Here is a 20291-nt window from a genome sequence, read left to right as displayed (position 1 = left end):
CTGATAAACCCGTTTGACCCGAGTTTGGCTTGTTTCGACTATTTGACCCGATAGACTCGTTACAAGTTCGTACATGATAATTAGAACAATTTGTGTTACGATAATAAAGTGAAACAACACATCATTTACAATCATGAGAGACTATGCTTGTTTTGATAAAAGCGAGGTTATCAGGCCAATCCTATTCAAACGGGTCAATCGGGAAAACCCGATTCATACGGGTAAAAATATAATATCGGTCCAACTGTCGGTCCAGGATCAATTCTATTTTCTGAGCATTACCGAAAATGCGAAGTAGCCCAAAACGGCTGGGACGTAAAAACTATCATATTATTATTATTATTATTATTATTATTATTATTATTATTATTATTATTATTATTATTATTATTATTATTATTATTATTATTATACTAATAGGAGAGAAAACTATTTGTTGAATGACCAGTGCGTATTTCATTCCTATTTTAAATGGCTATTCTTGTTTTATTTATCTGCTTATTGGTTTACAACAGTTACTAAGGAGAATAGTACCAGCCTTCATTGTTTACCCTGGTGACAGGGAGAGTGGCTAAGCTTTTGTAACACCGGCAACATACAACTGATTGACAAACCGCACGTGGCCGCTAACAACCATTTGACAGTTTTACTGCTGATAAAAAAACTTGGTTTAGCGTTGGATACAACTATATATATATATATATATATATATAATTGATAGTCTCTAGTTTAATACAGATTAAAATAATTCTGCATTAGGATTGTAGCTATGAAATTCTTTCCGGAAAGTCTCTTCGAAATAATAATTATTTCAAAATTAAGTTTTTTAATATATATATATATATATATATATATATATATATATATATATATATATATATATATATATATATATATATATATATATATATATATATATAGATTCTTAATATTGCCAGAAATCTGAGAGAAAGAAATGCTTGAATGAGAAAGAAATTGAATTTGTGGAGGTCAAAATTTAACTACATGAAGTGTTATTTTATATTTAAAAATAGTTTGAACATTAAATTTTATACAGTTATACAGCATTGGAAAATAAATCTAACTTAGAAATCGCTTTGAGGAGTTTCGTAGCGATGAGACTGATGCTTCTTCAGTAGAAAACTTCACCTTTCTAAATGTATTCTATGCATGCAATTAATGGGAGTGTGTGTGTAATGACTAGAAGAGATTACATCGTGACTATGGTGAGAAATAACTTCCGATTGAATTGTATAGATATTATTTGAAGAGAAGTTGGAATAGTTCTTTAGCTTTCTTTTCCCGAAAACTCGTAAGGCAATGAAGAACAATACATGAGTTGAATGTGAGAGTCTCCATGCGTCATTTGCTGATATAATAACTTATGACATTTGATATTCTGCTTTCGAACTACAATGCTGCTCTCAGTTGTGAGTACCTAGCCGTACGGTCCAGATGCATTTTTTTTCAAAAGGGAGTTTTAAACCATGTTAAGTAGTATGACAAATACATCAACGTCCTTGGTCCTTCTGTGGAGAAATGAAGTGAGCTCTTTCTTTAAATTTCTCATTATTTGTCTTACATGCACACCTCTGTTCATAATCACCAAGAAGAAGTTATTTTACGACTTACTTTCACATCTTATAAAGCACCCTACAACTTTGAAATGATTTTCATCCGCATTTTATCTAAAATATTATAAAAGATATTTTTGAACTGCATTTTTTCCCTCTTAACTATTAACGAAAACTCTCGTTGAAACTGTGTTTACATTAGTTCTATTATTGGGTGGGTAAGATTTTTTTAGATGATTAGCATCATCATTGGTGTGTTTGATAAGTCTTTCTGTTCAGTGATCATTGCGTCTTCGGGACCGGAGCTCATGAGTCCACGTTGCGATGTAAGCACATGTCTTATATATATCCTGAAATGGATATTTTTTCTTTGTAGACGTTTACAAAGACATCAGGGCTTGAGAAGTCTTTCTGAGAGGCATTTTTTGGTTTCTTATTGTTTATCATTTCTCCTATTGCTCTACTTAAAAGAAATAAAATAATTTTGAGGAGTCCATATTTCTAAGAAACGTCCTATACATCGAGACTGTCGTTTTATCGTACAGATTGTCATTTCATCTGCATACCAAGGATGATTTCGTATGGTAACAAAAGGGGAATGGTATTAGTTTTGTAATAATTGGTGAATGTCCGGATGCAGAAATGTGTAAAGAAAGAGTTAAATCAACGAAGTAATTCGGCTTATTTATACATATCGTTAATGTAAAGATATAATAAACCTAATGGAATACATAAAGTATAAGTATTTGTATTACGTGTTATAGATTAAGAAACGTCATAAAATTGGCTAACCGTTAATCAGTAAAAACTGTTACAAGAGATGAAGAGTAACAAAGGAAAGAAAGTTTAAAGATTAACCTAATAAAATGGTAGAAAATCTATACGCTTGCTTTAGCAATACAAGTTTATATTGGGTATCGAAGCAAGCGTGTCTCTAGTATGTAGTGTTTAATGTATACTATGTTGAGCTTTGCTATAAGAGCAAGAAATGGAAAAATAATAGGATTAAATATTTACACTACACGAAACTGACACTCTCGGTCATATGGAGAAAAGACACTGAAGTAAAACATTGCAAATATCGATGGAAGGGAAAAAGTGATTCAGTGATAGAGCACCTTCTTCTGTTACGATGAGTTTCTGATACAATTTCGTGTACGTTTGTAGTGGACAGTGTCGTGTTTTAGTTTTCTAGTGTTTCCTCCAATTCTTATTACATTTTCATTCTAACAGTTTTTTCATAAGCATTAGCTTTTTTACGCGTCCCCTTTAGGCTACGGAGCATAATTTTGGGGTGATAAAATAACAACAAATATCGGAGCAATAATGGCAAAGAGGAAATACATTGAAACAATCTTTCTTGCTGTTACATGTGGAGATTATATGTGTAATTATTCACAGCAGTATATACACACAGTGACGAAGGAGAAGCAGATAATTGACTACTTGATTGACCTGTTTTCCAAAGGGAGGATTACTCACGACAACTGTCATACGGATGGTAAAATGGTCAGGTCATCTCAAAAAGAAAGAAAGAAAATTCCAAACGAACATTCTGACGAATGGGAATTTGATACGCTACTGCACTCCAGGAGTTGCCACAATTCAAACTACGGTAGCCCCAGTGCTATGAGTCAAACCATGGATGTTTTAATGACAAAAAAAGCCTCACGAGTGAAAAATTTAATAACTAGCAAGTCAATATTAGTCAAATAGTCAACCGTCTGCCGCATCATTCCTAATATATTGTAAAAAGTAGAGAATACAAAACCAGCTGCTCTTGAAAAACCGAAAGACCAATTAAAAAATAACACTATGGATGCTATTCAGCTTGTCCAAGATATGAATTTGCAATCTTCCCAGATTAAGCACTCAGCTAAGTACAAGACTTTAATGGTATGAGGAAATTTTGTTACAGATAGTAATTGTCAGTATAGATGGACAACCTCATGGTATGCATGGGCAAGCATACTGACAACTAACACAATTAGCAGTTATGGTGTTCTGTCTCTCATGTAATATACAACAAGATGTGAAAGTGAATCTGTCTATTAGTGGTATGTAGGCCCTGAAGGCATTATTGGAATATATCTATCAACATTATTTCCTGGAGAATTACATGATTTGTCTGTGTTCTAGTCTATCTCACATCTCTTTGAAACCTCCCCATTACCAAGAGCTAATCAAATATCAAAAAATCCTCACGATCTTTTTCAAGATTCAGACCGCTAAGAAACTTTATCTCGGAGGACTAACGATGAAGAGCGAAATAGGGAAACTGCTTCACAGCGAGTACAATAAGATTTTCATGGATGGCGTATGTGGTGTGACGACCTCAAGAAAGACTTAACTAAGAATAGTTATCAAGAGTAATGATAGCCACACACAATACAGAAAGCCAATTTATGGATGGAAAGATTACGACTTTCATTCCTTTCACAGTAAACAAAATCGAACCCTCGTCATTTACGTTAGTAGTCACAATCAACACTTGGCAATATCAAGCGAATCAAGGCTACATGTTCATAGATTTCCTTAGTTTGGATTGCAGTGGCAATCAAAAGTGGTGTCATGGTATTTCGATTTCATATTAACACATCATATAAATTCGTTCTAAAATTAAAGGTCATGTGATTTCTTTAGCTCCTCTGTAAGTCAATTGGAACAATTACATAGACCAAAGTACCCTACCTCACATTGAGAATAAAACAGACCTTTACATTAATGCTTTCACGTGTATTATATACTAGCAGCAAGTTCCAGTCTTACATTCTTAAACTCAGAAAATCAGCAAACTTCATTTCAACTTCAAATCGCTGATAAAGAAATTTAATTGACTATCTGATAACATATCGTACGAATATAAGCAATGCTACTTTAAGGACTATAATTTGTTGAAGAGACTGATTTTCCGAATAATCATTTCTCAAGTCATGATAAATTCAAGAAAATTAACTCAGCTTCAATCAGCCTAGCCTAGTACTCTTCCAAATACTAGAAGCGTACTCTCATATCTGTCGTCCAATCCTCTCCGTCATTTTCAACAACTTTTCACGTCAGATGACACTACTGAAAAACATATCACTAGCTTCTTTATCCTATCTACGGGAGAATTACATGAATTATACAACTCTTGGACAGAAGTGTCACGTCTCTATACCCAATCCCATATGATTCCCATATGCTGAAAGAATATAGTCTCTACTTGTGATAACTGTCTAGAAGAAACTTGTTCGTGATTGCGAAAAATAAGTATTTCTAATTCAGAGAGTTAAAATCAATTTGCATTTGCATTTGCATTGAGCATTTGCATTTAAACAAATATGAGGCTAATGTTGTTTCTCAATGAATTAAACATTTCTTGCTTGTGCAGTTTATTTACTTTTATTTATTTTCTATTGTTAAATGACTACAAATTTTGTACATCACTTGTCTGCCAAATATTCAGTATTGTCTCTTGTTATTTTACAGATGTCTTCTCATAGAATCCGGACGGACAGGATATTAAGAGATGCTAGAAGATTTACACATGGGGCTTTTGAATCCAGACTCAGGTTACTGAGCGATTGTGCACCTAAACATTGTACGTGCAATGCCACTTTATATATATTAATTAATCTTATGTTTATTTTAGAAGTGTTTCCTGTTCCAAAACTTTCATTTTCAAGATAAAAGAAAATGTGTTGTTGGATTTATTTTGTACTTCCAATATCTTAATAACAGTAAATAAGTATTAGCGGAAACTAATTTAAGTTCCAACATATTTCACTTTGCACAAAGGAAGAGGGGTAGATTTTCTTTTACTATTTATATCATGAAAAAACAGGAAACACATGTCATAGTGAAGCGAGCAAAACATAATATGATGCCACGTATACTGCTATTAAGTGCCTGATTTTGAGAGTATGAGTAACAGCACCCTTGATATGCAGAAGGTTCGTAGTAGAATGATTGTAATGGTGTTCATAAAATTTTGGGGGAAGAATCACTTGCGTCTTTTTGTTTTCATCTTAAGACTAAAACCAGAGATTAAATTCGTGACTAACTCTTTAGTTGGTTGGATTCGAATTTAAAGTTTCTTTCAGCTACTAAGCTATATCAGACTTGGACAAACAACTTAACGTTAGATTCAAATCATATGAGCTTACACCAGAAATCCAACTCGGATCTCCCCTGCTGCAGGCGCGTATACTAACCATATAGCTATGAGGAAGCTTCAGTGATAAGCCATTTATTTCATTTTTTGTTGATACTATATCTAATACTCTGACTGAATTGTGTTGCAACATATGTATAAATTTTGAGGTAACTCAATACTTAAAAGCCAAATTTCAGATAATGGTTTTCAACCCTCGATATTTTTCCTTTATGAGACTGTTCGATTCCCGATGGGGACACTTGCTCGAAAAGGTGTAACACCTTTCTCAGGTGTGCCATCCTGAGTAACTGTGGTCGGGTTTTGTGAATTTTCCTACACAGTTTCAGCAGGAATTCACATTAATACGCTGCTGTGACACTTCTTCCACATGGAACTCTGTCCGTTATGATAATGTCTTGGTGATCGTAAGTAAAAATAGTCGTTTGCTTTAACCTTCAATTGAGATCAGCAACACTTCTTTGATCTTCCAGAAGGCGGAGTTTTCCACTCTTTGGATTGTGATTTTAACTCCGACCCAAAGTTTTTGATCCACGTTTCAGCACCGTTGCATTGTCCAAGTGTGTCTACTTCTGTTCAGCAGTCAAGAAAAGGGGGACCATCGGGCAGAAATTTATCTCTTCTGTACATCACGTGTCAGAATTCGGTATATAGACGCAGATAAATCCCTCTAACGTTAGCAAGTTCCTCACATGGTACATAGTGAACTTGCTGAAGTGCATCTGCCACACGTTGCCCAGTTCTTTCGTCGGTTGATGATTTCGGGCTTCCTGATCTTGCATCATCCTTTACTCTCATCCGACCACTACGCATACTAGTAGCCCAACGAGAATCTGTACTAAGGTCTACTGTTGTCTCACCACAAACTTCACGTAAGGTACTATGAATTTCTATGGGTTTTTTTTTTTTTTTTTTGCCAAGTAAAGTTTCAATCTTTATATACGAACTCTGATATTTAATAGGCACGTCACTCGACACTCTTGCCGCCTCCACTTCTACCACTCGTCACAGGCACAAGGTGTTCACTAAATAGCGCACATGCACACGTCCTACTGCCTCAAGACCTCAGCTTCAACTGACGAAATGTTTAACTCGATTACATCATCCACTCAGCAATGTTGTCACGGTGTGTATTATTTATGAAATGTCCCTCGTATTTCTCGAAAAACGAACAACAATTATTTTTGTTAGTAATTACGGTTATCAGTAATCTGCAATAATAACGAAAAAGAGCTTGAAGTAAAATTTGCGTATTTTCAGTTTCAGGATTCGAATCTGTAATAAACAAGTGTTTTGATTCGTAGTGTGAAACTACGGTAGACTTCCAAACTAAGGTAATTCACCACTCAAGCTTGAGGTAGTGCATCTATAACTACTGATTGCAATGGATTAATAAGATTAAATATTGAATCTGTTCCTCGAACACTAAATCCATACTAGAAAGAAACTACACAATATAGGCTATCTTATTGTTTTTGTTCTATAGTGATACAGCTTGAAAGCAGAAATCGTTAATTTGAACCGCTTCTGGTTTGAATAGATGGTTAAAGGAGGTGATACATTGTAGAATGCACTATTGGGAAGACGAACTAACTCCAAAAAAAAACTGTATCTCGATATTTCTTACCGTTTTTGCTCTGCAGTAAGAAATCGCAAGTACTAGTAAATTACAACCAATTCTGTTTTTGGTAGAGTTTTGCGGGTTATGATGGTATGTTTCCTTGACATCTTGAATCGTTTTTGTTTTATGAAAATCAGTATTGAAACCGGAAGTAGTAGCAAATTTCAACTACTTCCGGTTCTGGTAGAGTGTTCGCCATTGTTATAGTAGGTTGCTTTGAAACACTGTATCGTATGCAGAAAACCGCTTTTCATTATCTGTTACTATTTTTGTTTTATGGCGATTGCAAAAAAATGCATCTCGATGTCTCTTACCGTTTTTGCTGTGATACCTGTCAGACAGCAGGATTTACGGAAGGACAAAGCCGGTCTATTGAAGACTTTCGATACTTATGTATAGCATAGTTTCGAAGTCTAAAAAGGGTATTTATTTGTAATTTTAAAGTTGCCTTTCCCCTCGAAAGATCAGGGGCAACTTCGTTTTGGCGTAGTTGAAAAATAAATATCGGAAACGTATTTCGTGATTTTTAAATTTACAATTCTCGAGATATTACACTGTCCCGACATTTTTGTGATATTCTGTATATTCAAATTTAGTAGGATATAATGGAGTGTAGTTGCTCAGCGGTAGAACACTCACCTGTGGCGCGTGTGGTTCCTGGTTCAATCCCAGCTGCCGCAAGAAGCTTCATAGTTAACAAATACCGTGTTCGCAGGTTTTCAAGAGGCTCTCCTGCTCCCTCGCACTTTGGTGAGACAATCATCATCATCCATTTCATCATCACCGTATCTCTTGGCATCGATGCATTATTGTGGGACGTTAAATAAAAATGGTACATCATCACATCAATACATAATGCTAATTTCGATAAGTAAACATACATCAGTTGTTTTGTACGAATCAATTTATAAGAAAATTAAACAAAATTTCAAATAATGAAAGAATCTCGTGTATTATATTTTTTTCTATAAGAGAAAGTATTACCGTTTTGCTAAAAGATAACCAAATTGTTCAGAGCAATAGAATAAGGCATCCAAATACCAGAGAACTTAAGGCTACAAATTAGAAACTTAAATGGTTTCTTTGGAAAACTTATATCACGTCTTGTACTTATAGGTTTCAGAAGCATAATAGTTCCATTGTAGGGTACACACCTCTGCCGAGTTCCCTGGTTCGACTGCAGATTATGTAAGCTCATGACGGACAACATCGGTCCGTGTGTTTTCTCGAGATTCTTCCATTCCTCCTACATTTTCATACCGCTATTTGTTTCATTATCAATTACGTTCATACATCATCCACCTTTAGCTAACAGGGCATAACAGTAGACAGTAAAACTAGAAATTTCATTTAACTTTATGTAGTTCTTAAATGTAGTTTTATATATGTGTGGAATCTTTGAATTGTGACTATATATATTTTTCTTACAGCTATGGAAGACGAATGCAATATTGCTCTTGAATATGTATCTTGTTTATTGAAATCAACAGCAAAAGTAAGTATTTATAAAATTAATTAATCCAGTAATGGAAAATACATGAATGTACAACGATAACGTGTATTTATATTGCTTATTTTATGTTTCCTTTAGTGCAGGATGTGCTATATTAATTTGAACTAGCTATTTACTTGAAGAAGAAGAAGAAGAAATGTAATATTAAATGTCATTGGTAATTTTTACTTTTACGTTGTCATGTAAAGGTACTTGCTTATCTATCCGTTGTTATGGCAATTACTGTTTTGTTTTCCACATAGATGTTTACGAGCAATTAAACAGATATAACGAACCTAGATGTTGTGTAATACGAATATACTTCATCCCTGTAGAGTAATTGGTAATTATAGCGAAATATAGTGTGTTCTACGTAATTTAACTGGTGTGTGATCATTTAGTAAATTTAATAGTTAGTAGCAGCTAATCATATATGTAGTTTATTACAAGTTTTTGACAAAGTCGAATTATGGGTAACCTTATAAAATTGGTGAAATTAGCCAATTGAATAATAACTACTAATTAATATATTTTGACCTCCATTTTATGTGATGTCAATCAATTTATTAATTGATTGCAGTCTAACTATCTTCAACACTGTGGCTTGTATATGCGACCTATAATGTGTTCATGCTTGGAATTACCTCTACAAAATGTATATATAACCCAAATCTAACTTTGGTACGGCATTACTATAATACCGTATGATTACATTAAATGCTACATTAACCATCTTTCAATATGACGTTCCTTTAATCGTCGATTTGCAAATTATGCTTTACTATTCGTTTAAGGACCGGCAATTAAAACAAATGATCATTCAAATAAATGAAATGAAATGAAATCTTTGAGATTTACGTCCCACGGTTACGCCGGTTAGGCTAAAGGAGACGGTGATGATGAGTAATGAATGAAATGGTAAAATAAAGAAAGTGGGAGGAAACGGGAGAATCCCGAGGAAACCTACGCACAAGGTGTTTGTCCACCACAAAGTTCAGTTGGCAGGGGCTGGGATCGAACCCGGGACCCCAAGCACAAGAGGTGAACGCTCTACCACTGAGCCACCGCGGCCCCGATCATTCAAAAAATATGCAACAATAGTTGAAGACAATATGCAACAAGAATATATATAAGTTTTCTGAGATCGAGTATAAGATATTTTAGGAGTAAAATAATATTCTCTTACTTTCTAATTTTAATAACATTCAAATTTATGATCAAGAACTAATTAAATTGAAGTTTTATTTTATTTTAACCACCATTATAAGAACTCCTCGGCTAGTCTGATTTACCTCAACACTCATTTCCATTCAGAAAAATCATTTACTTATAAAATTTCTACAGAAGGTGTACTGTGAAAGACTTTAGTGCTACTTTTCTAGGCAAAATAACATTTTAAAAGAAACTTAAACTTCTTACCATCAAGTTGACGGAGCAGACCTTGTTTGAATCCATGATAGGTGGAGAACGAACCAATTTACATTTAACCATCCCTGCTTCTATAATAATTTTCCAATTAAATAAGTTTTATTATTTCAATTTTATATATAAAAAAATCTCCTTTCATTTCGTCCTCATTTTAATTCTTTAATTTTTAAATTATGAGATAACTAATACATTTACTAATAGCAAGTATTTTTGTTACCGTGTTAATAAATACCATTTTTCTTACTTTTTTTATATGTACTAACGCTTGCATAATCATCTTATTAAATTGACATATCTTAATTAAATTTATTTTTACATATTTTATTACCCTATAATGTATTCCATGCTTCATTGTTATATAAACCTTCTACATTCAAAAGTAGAATTTTAAAAATTGAATAGTATGAGTGATTATATTTTTATAATGTTACCAAGATCAATGCAATAATACCCACTGTTTGTAGAAAAAAATAAATATTTATATATAACACTTTGATTTAATTTCATATTCATGAAAGTCACATTTTACACGTTAATTATTAAATTCCATGCCTAAAACTGTTTCAGCGTTAATTACCGGTAAACACAGGCGATGGGAAATTATTTAAAATTTTTATTTTAGCATTCCACATTTCAGAACCTGTTTTAGATTTTACTACAATATGATGTGCGTAAAGAGCCAAATACATCAATACATCGATAAATAAAATATTTACATCTATGAATATATTTATATTATTTTGCATATCCACTCAATTCATTTGCAATGTTTCATTGAAACTACTAATATAATGTTTTGTACAAAAAGTACGGAAGATATGCGCGTAAGATACATGCATCTTGAGAGATAGAAACATTGAATATATAACAGTATTTGGATAGTTTTAATACAACTCAGAAAGCGTCATTATCATTATTACATTATATTCTTTCCAGATTTAAATAAATTAGCCATATGTAGTTGTTTTTGTTGTATATTTTGGCTTATTAGTAATAGTAGTTTATAATATTGATATACTAATAATAGAGAATGATGACGTAGGAATAAATTTCTTTGGACACATTTATTTCTTCTTACAGAGTTTTAAATTCTGTATTCCCTGAAGTTTATTTTGAAAGTTTAAAGAATGAACAATACCATTAGCTAAAGTAATACTTTGAACCATGAGTGGAAGTTATATCATTATTATTCACTTGCATTCAATCACAGTTCTTTAAACACGTAATTAATATATCCTTTTACACTTCGTAATATTCTAGACATTGATTACAAACTGATTAGTGTAGATGGTAAAGTACTATCATTACCGTATTTTAATCATTAATAGATCTAACGTGGGTACTTTTATTTGTATAGCGACAGAAAACAATATTTTCTTAGATATATAGTTTAACTATGTTATATGTATATATTGATACGATGCTTTGTGATACAATATTCACTTTCTTTGAAAGATATATATATATATATATATATATATATATATATATATATATATATATATATATATATATATATATACAGTATATTGTAACGTATCATTCTGAATCCGTGAAATTGATTCTTACAGTTACCAATCGTGTGTTTTGTTAGTATTCCACGAGGTAAAAGAAAATATTTGCGTTTGTCTGGATATGATACCAGAATTTATTATATTCTATACTGTACAACCGTATTCTAAAGCTGTACCAAGTAATTACCAAACAATTTGATTTACAAATCAGAGAAATTAACGGTAAATTTAAATTATATATATATTACTTATCAAGGACTAAACTTGACTAGGCATCTTTTTAAGCTCCAATATTTATAAAATATTAATCAGAATTTAGCTACAGTAACAAATGTGCATGCTAAGATTTCTTTCAGTATACTGCATTCTGATTATATGTAATTATTTATATTTTAAACTTATTCTATTTTCCACACAAAGAAATTAATTATTACGAATATTAAACTATTAATATTGCAAATGGTGTCGAACAGTGCATGAACGTTGATGCCCATAATTGTTTCTCTTAATCGGTGCTTGCCGTTTATAAGTATGTTCAGCTGAAATTAATAGCAACAAAACAACTGACGAGCAAAATTCAAAGAGGAAGCAAAGAAATAGTGCTGTATGAAATATGTATTTTATACATTTTGGGATGAAATAATTTAGTAACAATATTTATTTAGGAATTGCGGGAGTAAATTTTGATTGTTAAATATGATTCAAGGAAATAATGTTCTTATAGAGATGAGATTCTAGTTTGTTGATGGCTCGGCATTCGTTGTTAGAGATGACGTATGAACATAATTTTGAATAAACATAATCGGTTTATGTGTCGGTACGAGTCCTCCTATTATTCGATTTAAGTTAAAAATTACATTTTGGGCCATTTAACCTATGCAAAATTAATGATTGGAAATTTTGAGAATGACAATAGAAGCAATAAGGAAACTTGAGTGGGACTTCGTAAGTGAATTTAAGTGTAGATTATGGACTTTATAGCAAGATGATGATTCGTTTGTAATAGCGTAATATAGTGTTATGACACCGTTAGATAATTTCGATCAGTCATGGGAATATACTGCAGCCACATGTAAACGAAGAAGTTTATTTGGGACTCGAACGATGCTGGATGGTATAGCTGTATTATAAGGTAATCCCTAATCAATTATTTACTTCACAGGAGTTCGGATAGATTTAGTGGGAATGACATGATGACTGATTAATACGATAAATTTTGCAATAATTTTAAATACAAAGTTTTAGTCTAGTTCTCAGTGGTGGCACTAGCAGCAGTGAAAAATAAAACTAATCCTTGACAAAGAAATTTCCATAAGTTTTATTTTTTTTCGTGTGCATTTGAATAGTGATGATGATGATTATGATTAGTAGCTAATTACCGGTAGCGTCATGTACTTCAGATTCATAACGAGAACGTCTTATAGCTTTAATCGCGTGACAAATACAAATTCTCGATTTTCATAATATTCTAAATTCTTTAGTTGATATTAAATTTTATAATTAATGAATGCTAACGTACGAAATGAGCTTCGACGGTACCAGCCATTCACAGTTGCCTGCCTCAGAAAACCTATCTTGTTACCATACGACTCATGCAATATTTAGAAAGAACCAAGTTAAGAAATACAGATAATATCGTTGCTATCATATTGTCTGGTTAGTTGTGCCATGCTGGAAATTGGGATTTATCTATAATCAGCTCATTTAATGTTTGTGTGATGGCATGGCTGATATAAACTTTATAATATTCGTCAGAACAAGTAAGATAGTGTAAGATGACATTTAAACTAATCATTTTTTAGGACACTGCAAGACAACCCTGATGTGGAATATCCCTGTTTCTTAGCATGCACTACTTATATTACTGATGAATAAATTTTAATAGAACGATCCAAACTGAAATATGTAAAAGTTATTAAAAACATGTTGATGAATAACAATGTAACTTTATGCGTATTCGGTTTAAGCAACGGAAATATGAAGATACGAGCTGCTTTATTGAGGCTAACTTACTGTCTAGGCAACTGTCATGTATATGCGATGATGGATGTTTCCTTGTTATTTCTGAAGCAATAAACATATTGAACAGGTTATTTTTCATTTCAATTTAAGCGCAGTTACAAATTTCTAAGTTTAATTATTAACCTACAATACAAGATTTTTTATGAGAAAGAAGTAAAGATTTAATTTCACTGATGGGATCGTTACTTAAGACAAGATCCTGGTAACTTCTGTTCAATAAGCGAGATTTTGCTTAATGTCAGTACAGTAGATTTCTTTAAAAGTAATGAATAGTGTAAAATCAGTTTGTTTTATATTTTTAAACATCAAAATATATTTTCCATTTTTTTCAGTCATAATTATTTAATATTTTTAATTATTTATTTCTACTTTGGAATAATAATAATTATTATTATTGCTGTTATGTCGACCAGTAAAAAAAATTATTGGTCGTAACAATATATACTGTTTGAAATATTATTAATTTCATGATGTAATCATCAGTCACATGAATCTTGTGAGTTTGCATTGGATTGAATTTGAGAAATAGTGTTTTCAAGAACTAAAATTAATTATATGGTTCAAATATGTTGAACGTGTGAAAAAATCACTCATAATATTTTCGTTAGATAACCTACCGAAACCAGTAAGTCTGAAATCCCTTTACTAAAATACATAAGTGGTTTACTAAAATACTCAAGAACTGGTATGTGCTCTACCAAAATATCCATATTTCACAAGCCCCGATACTGGTGTAACGAGTTTTTTAAACGTATGTTTGAGTATAAGAATACATTTTCAAGTACTGATTGAGTACTTTTTGCGTATGTACCAGAGAGCTATAAAACAATTATATTTATCATCATCATCATAGGCATTCTGCCTTTATTGACAGGTCACTTGCCACACCTTAGAAGCTTCCATGCTCCACAGTCCTCCGCTAACCTCTTCGTCTTCACATATGATCTTTCTGTTTTTATATCATCCATTAATTCTAGCCTCCTTTGTCCCTTCCCTCTTTTTCTTGCCGCTATACTTTCTAGGACGTCCCTCATGATACAATTTCCTCTTAGACAATGCCCCAACCAGTTTCTCTTCCTCTCTTCAATAATATTTAAATTGTTCTTTTTCCCCCAACATTTCTGACACTCTCTCATTCGTTTTCCGCTCGACCCAACTAATTCTTTTCATTCTTTTTCACACCCACATTTCGAAGGCTTCCAGTCGTTTTTCATCACTTTTACGTAATGTCTATGTTTCCGTCCCATACAGTACAACACTCCACACGAAGCATTTTATGAATCTTTTCCCATAATAGTTTCTGTGTTATTCGTTGAAATACATGCAATATGTCCGACAGTTTTCAAACTAGGGCCTTTTAAAATGTGATATTACGGATTATCACTCTCAAAGGAGGTGTTTTTCGACCCACTTTTGTTCGACCTTTTATTCTTTTATTGACATAAGAAATCATTTGTCAACTTTATGACACGGAATTTATTAACACCTTCTGTAAATGTAGAATAAATAAATACCTTCGTAAATAAGTGAAGTTTAAAACCCATGTCAAACAGATTATATGAGGACCAAGGACTGGGTGGAAGTATGTCTTTACAGGTAATATTTCGGTTGACACATGACGTGAAGTAGTCAGCAATAAGCTCCGTTAGCTTTTCCATTTTCCCAGTAATCCACATTACAGAGGTTGTATTATTCCTTAAGCCGCATTCAAACGAGGATAGAAACACAAAATAAACCCCATACCATCAGGAATCAAATGCGATCCGCTTAGGTGATAAATGCACTTTACCGAGTGCACCGTCATGGCTTTATATATACGTAGTATATTACTACAATTAAACACACACACGAAATGTTTTTTTAAATACTCTTATAAACGTTCAGATATAAAACATATTTTTATTTATACATTTTCTCGTTTTCTTTGCAGATACTAGAAGATTTAGAAAATTTACAGTAATTTAGATGGTAAGCATTCGATTTTTACATGTGATTATTAGGAGCAGGTAAAAATCTTTTTTTATTTTCAATAGTTATTCCTTCACAACAGATGTTCTATTGATTGTTTCTTAAGTTACAAATTAACATTCCACGTTATTATTGTTTTTATTTTATTTTATTTTATTTTTATCCATAGTCATACGTGAAGCTCAGAGGAAGACGAATCGGATACATCAATAAATAAGATACAAAGAAATAGTGATTACATACTAGAAAGCAATAACGAAACAGAATATGAGACATGTTATATGAGACAGAGTTACACTATACAATCTACAAGCTGCATTTAGCAGACAAGTATTCATCTACTGAATAAAAACAATTGTCCAAGAGATACTTCATTGTAACTGATTTAAATACATTCATTGACGCAATCTTACGAATATCTTTAGGCAGGTTATTACATAATGTTCGACCTAAGTATATGGGACCGTTTTGAAACAATGATGTATGGTGATTTTGAATGTGTAGATTTTGTCTATTATGATCAGTGAAAGTTTCCTTTATTGGCAAAGAACGTATTAAGATTCTGGCACGTGAAAATTAATAACAATAATACTTAAAGACATGGCAGTGGTAATATTTGTAGTCCTATAAAAGGTTTTTTTTCTACATTGTTCGTTTACTCTTGCATTGGCTAATACTTTAACAACACTTTTTTAATACGAAAGATTAATTTACTTCTTGAATCATTTCCCCAGAACATAATACCGTACATTAATAACAAAGATTGAAAAATACCAAAATAAATGCTTCTACAGCTATTTATATCCAAAATACTTCTAATAACTTTCAAGGCATAGAAAACCTTATTAAGATTTTGTGCTAACGACATTACGTGGGTATCCCAAGTAAGAGTATTAGTTATATGAAGGTCTAAGAAATTTGCTGAAGTTACATCTTTAAGTCAGAATTCATGATTGATACATTTATGTCTGACAGGGGAGGGTCCCACAAGTTGTCGATAAAATCTGATTGCCACATAGCACATCTGACAAAGCATCATGAGAAATGAACATGAACAAAATTTAAGGTGCTATGGACCAGAAGGACAGGAGCTACGGGGATTCAAAATTTGAATATCCAAAGAATTATATCATGGAATTATGTACATTTAAAATAAATATCTTGAAAATCATTAAAGCAATCAAAACAAAAGTTGCACAATATAATGAGAACAAAATGTCCTATCAACAATCATAAACAGTGTTGCCATAGGTGAACCAGTGTTACCAACTAGAAAATGAATCATTGAAGTAAAGAGTGTATGTGTCATGGAAAATGTTCCAAGCTTCATTTATCGCATTTTTGGAGTATATTTCCTCCCAGGTTTTATTACTTAGTATAAAATTAAAATGGATAATATTTGTTTCATTAAATATACTTGTGTATGCAGATTCGACTTTCGTGTGTCTGTTTTGATTAGTTCTTTGTACAATGGGAATATTTAAATGAAATAATTGAGCTTCATGATCAAAGAAGCCACTATTTACGACTGTAACTGTGTCGTTTATATATTTTTTGTTATAAAGTAATTGATCGAGTGCGCTACGACTATGATGTTATTCTTGTAGGTACATTGGCCATTGGTGTTGTTATACATATTTAAAAATAGCGTGAGTTGATCATCGATATCAGTTACAAGGAAGTTTACATTCAGATCGCCTATTATAACAAAATGTTTTTTAGACTGAGTAAAATAGTCCATAATTATTTCAAGGTTTTGGGTAAAAATATTCAGATCGCTGTCAGGAGTTTTATAAACACATATTACAACCAGGTTATGAGCTAATAATTCAACAACACAAGATTCAAAATGTTTATCCCTATTTAAATAATCAAATTTTGTTATTATTTTGGTTTCAATACCTTTTATGCAATAAACACTAGCCCCGCCCCTTAACATATTTGATCTACAATATGCAGTTGCTAGTGTAAGCTCAGAAATACCTGTCACTATAATCTTATGTTGCTTCATCCAATGTTCAGTTATGCATAGAACGCTAACCTCATTTGTGAACTCAAAAAGTAAAATGTCCAGCATATTTATTTTGGCAGCAGTTAAACCTTGAACGTTTTGATGAAATATGCATAACTCGTGAGTTACATTAACCATAAAAAAATTTCATCTCTATTTCCTGTTCTTTTTCTTACCGAAAGTCGATTGCTTGCATTTGGTGTCTGGCTGATTGTTGAATTCTCATCAACAACCGATCAATATCTTCTTTCAATATAGGAGTTACAAGACAGTCTTCTGCTTTATAGATTGAACCACTTGTCCTCTGTATTAAACTAATCCTGCAAATACAATCTACTCCTACACCATATTATTATTATTATTATTATTATTATTATTATTATTATTATTATTATTATTATTATTATTATTATTATTATTATTATTATTACTTACTTACTTACTTACTTACTTACTTACTTACTTACTTACTTACTTACTAGTAGTTCTCGAGATTGTCATTCTCACAATCAGCCCATTTAATTTAAATACTGTGTTATTCATATTAAACGCATGTCTTTTTATGTTAGATTCTGTTCAAAATTTTGGAAGAATACAATTTTGCAAATGAGAGATTTGAAAATAACTTAAATGTTAGTTTACCTATTGCAAACTTTCGAATGTTAAAGATAGGGGAATTTTGACTTCCATGTTCCTTTTAGTATGGCTTTGCTGTACAGACTGTGTAATAGGTGAATGAAATTATCATGATAATGTTAATAACGCTGCAGGAAATACATTTTTCTTACAAAAAATCCTATTTTGAATAAACGCACTTCATACTATTGAAGATACTGAGGCGCAAATTAATACATTTCTTTATTTTATGCAGCAATACATAAAACATATATCAAATCTTACGATTTTTGAAATTTCTATTTCTTTTTAGTATATTCGCAGAGAGTATTACAAAACGTAATTAATGAGCTTCTACTATTAATAAAAATGTCAATATATGTGTATTGTCTTATCTTTATATTGTATTTTGTCTACGTTCGAGATATTCTATTCTAGATCTCAAATTTTTATATGCAATGTCTCTGTTACTTTAAAAATGTAATTGTCACAATTATGTATTATACTATATTTTACAGATAAATGTTTTGCTGAGCAGGAGGATAATAGCTGTGTGTCCAATTATTCAAGATTTGATTTGCATATTAAATTAATGATATGTAATTTATAATTCCTTATCGAATAAATTTTGTAATAAAATCTTAAATTTTACACACTTTTTTAAAAGTTATTACTTCCATTTTCCTTATAATTTATCCGCTTTTACTTTCCCTAAGAAGTTATGCAGTTATGCACTAAGTCAACATAAGCAATATGTAATGTTAGTTGCATACATATAAGGCGTTTATTAAAACTTGTGAGAAAGATGCATTCCTTTCCGTTTACATTTTGACTCCTTCATAAATCTCCCTCCTGAAGCCAAAACTTAAAAAGAAAGTCTTCGTACACAGGTAGCTATATCTGTGTATAAAATTTAGTCTCTCTCTTTAACTTCTGTCGATGCAAAATGCTGGCAACTGTAACATTTACATTACTAACTTTAATTATTCTGAATAGTTAGTTACATATTTGCCCCAAGTTCGTCAAAACAGGACTATTGAACTGATTAAGACGTAATTTACTTCATGAATGTTCAATGATAACTCACAGAATAAAATAGATTTAAACTTATGTATTTTCGAATATTTTTCAATATTTACCTTACATTCTCACAAAATTTCTTCTCTATATATTGAATCTACATCCATTCATAATGGCTTCTTTGTTTTATCTCTTAACTGCAAAGAAAAATCTGTCTAGCCACAAAACTTAACACCGTAAATGTACAGGTCTGGGCATAAAAAAATTATAGCTTCGGTACCGGACCATTGTCCATAACTACATTTAGATTATCGTTACATGGCAGATACACATATAACAAGTAGTGTGCGTCATCATTTGGAAGAAGTATGCCACTGTTAAATTATTATTTGTATCAACTATTATAACTACGTGCCTTATCCCGTACCAGCCTCCGCAAAAATTCTGAAGTGTAATGCAACGCGAAACTCAATTAGGCCTACCGTATGACTGTTGTTTTATTTTCGCAAACTAAAACACAAAATTTTGTGTTGCGTTGACGCAAACCCCTTACGGAATAAAGCCCTATGTGTCAGTATTAGGAGCGTGTGTGTGTGTGTGTGTGTGTATGTGTTAATGTTAAAAAGACAAGACAAACAACAACCAGCTACTTAACACTGTACAAAGTTTAAAAAAAGACATTCCAGTACTGTAAAATTTATCAATTATTATTACTGGCAACCTAACGACATGCTTTTTAGCGAAATAAAGATTAGTTTGTATCGATTTTGTAAAAAAAAAAAAAAAAGTCTACAAATGAGGACTTACCTCTAAATATCTCACTTCGTTTAGTTCAATGTGATCTATAGATTAACATGTCTCATCTTTGGA

At 32.0% G+C, this 20291-nt stretch overlaps 1 protein-coding gene across 1 annotated transcript in view; it reads left to right on the top strand.

The window, feature by feature from the left end:
* LOC145691832 (uncharacterized) overlaps positions 1-19017 on the top strand; it is a 37981-nt gene extending 18964 nt beyond the window's left edge. Inside the window, exons 5-8 of the mRNA XM_081767149.1 lie at positions 5046-5157; positions 8782-8846; positions 15738-15775; positions 18920-19017. Coding sequence (XP_081623275.1) covers positions 5046-5157; positions 8782-8846; positions 15738-15767 — 207 coding nt within the window. The 3' untranslated portion in view covers positions 15768-15775; positions 18920-19017. The remainder of the gene's footprint in view (positions 1-5045; positions 5158-8781; positions 8847-15737; positions 15776-18919) is intronic.
* Positions 19018-20291: the final 1274 nt, after the last annotated feature.

The sequence above is a fragment of the Thermobia domestica genome, chromosome 8 (assembly GCF_964235325.1).
Source record: "Thermobia domestica chromosome 8, izTheDome1.hap1.1, whole genome shotgun sequence".
NCBI classification, from domain to species: Eukaryota; Metazoa; Arthropoda; class Insecta; order Zygentoma; family Lepismatidae; genus Thermobia; species Thermobia domestica.
This window is presented reverse-complemented; position numbering and strand designations above follow the sequence as displayed.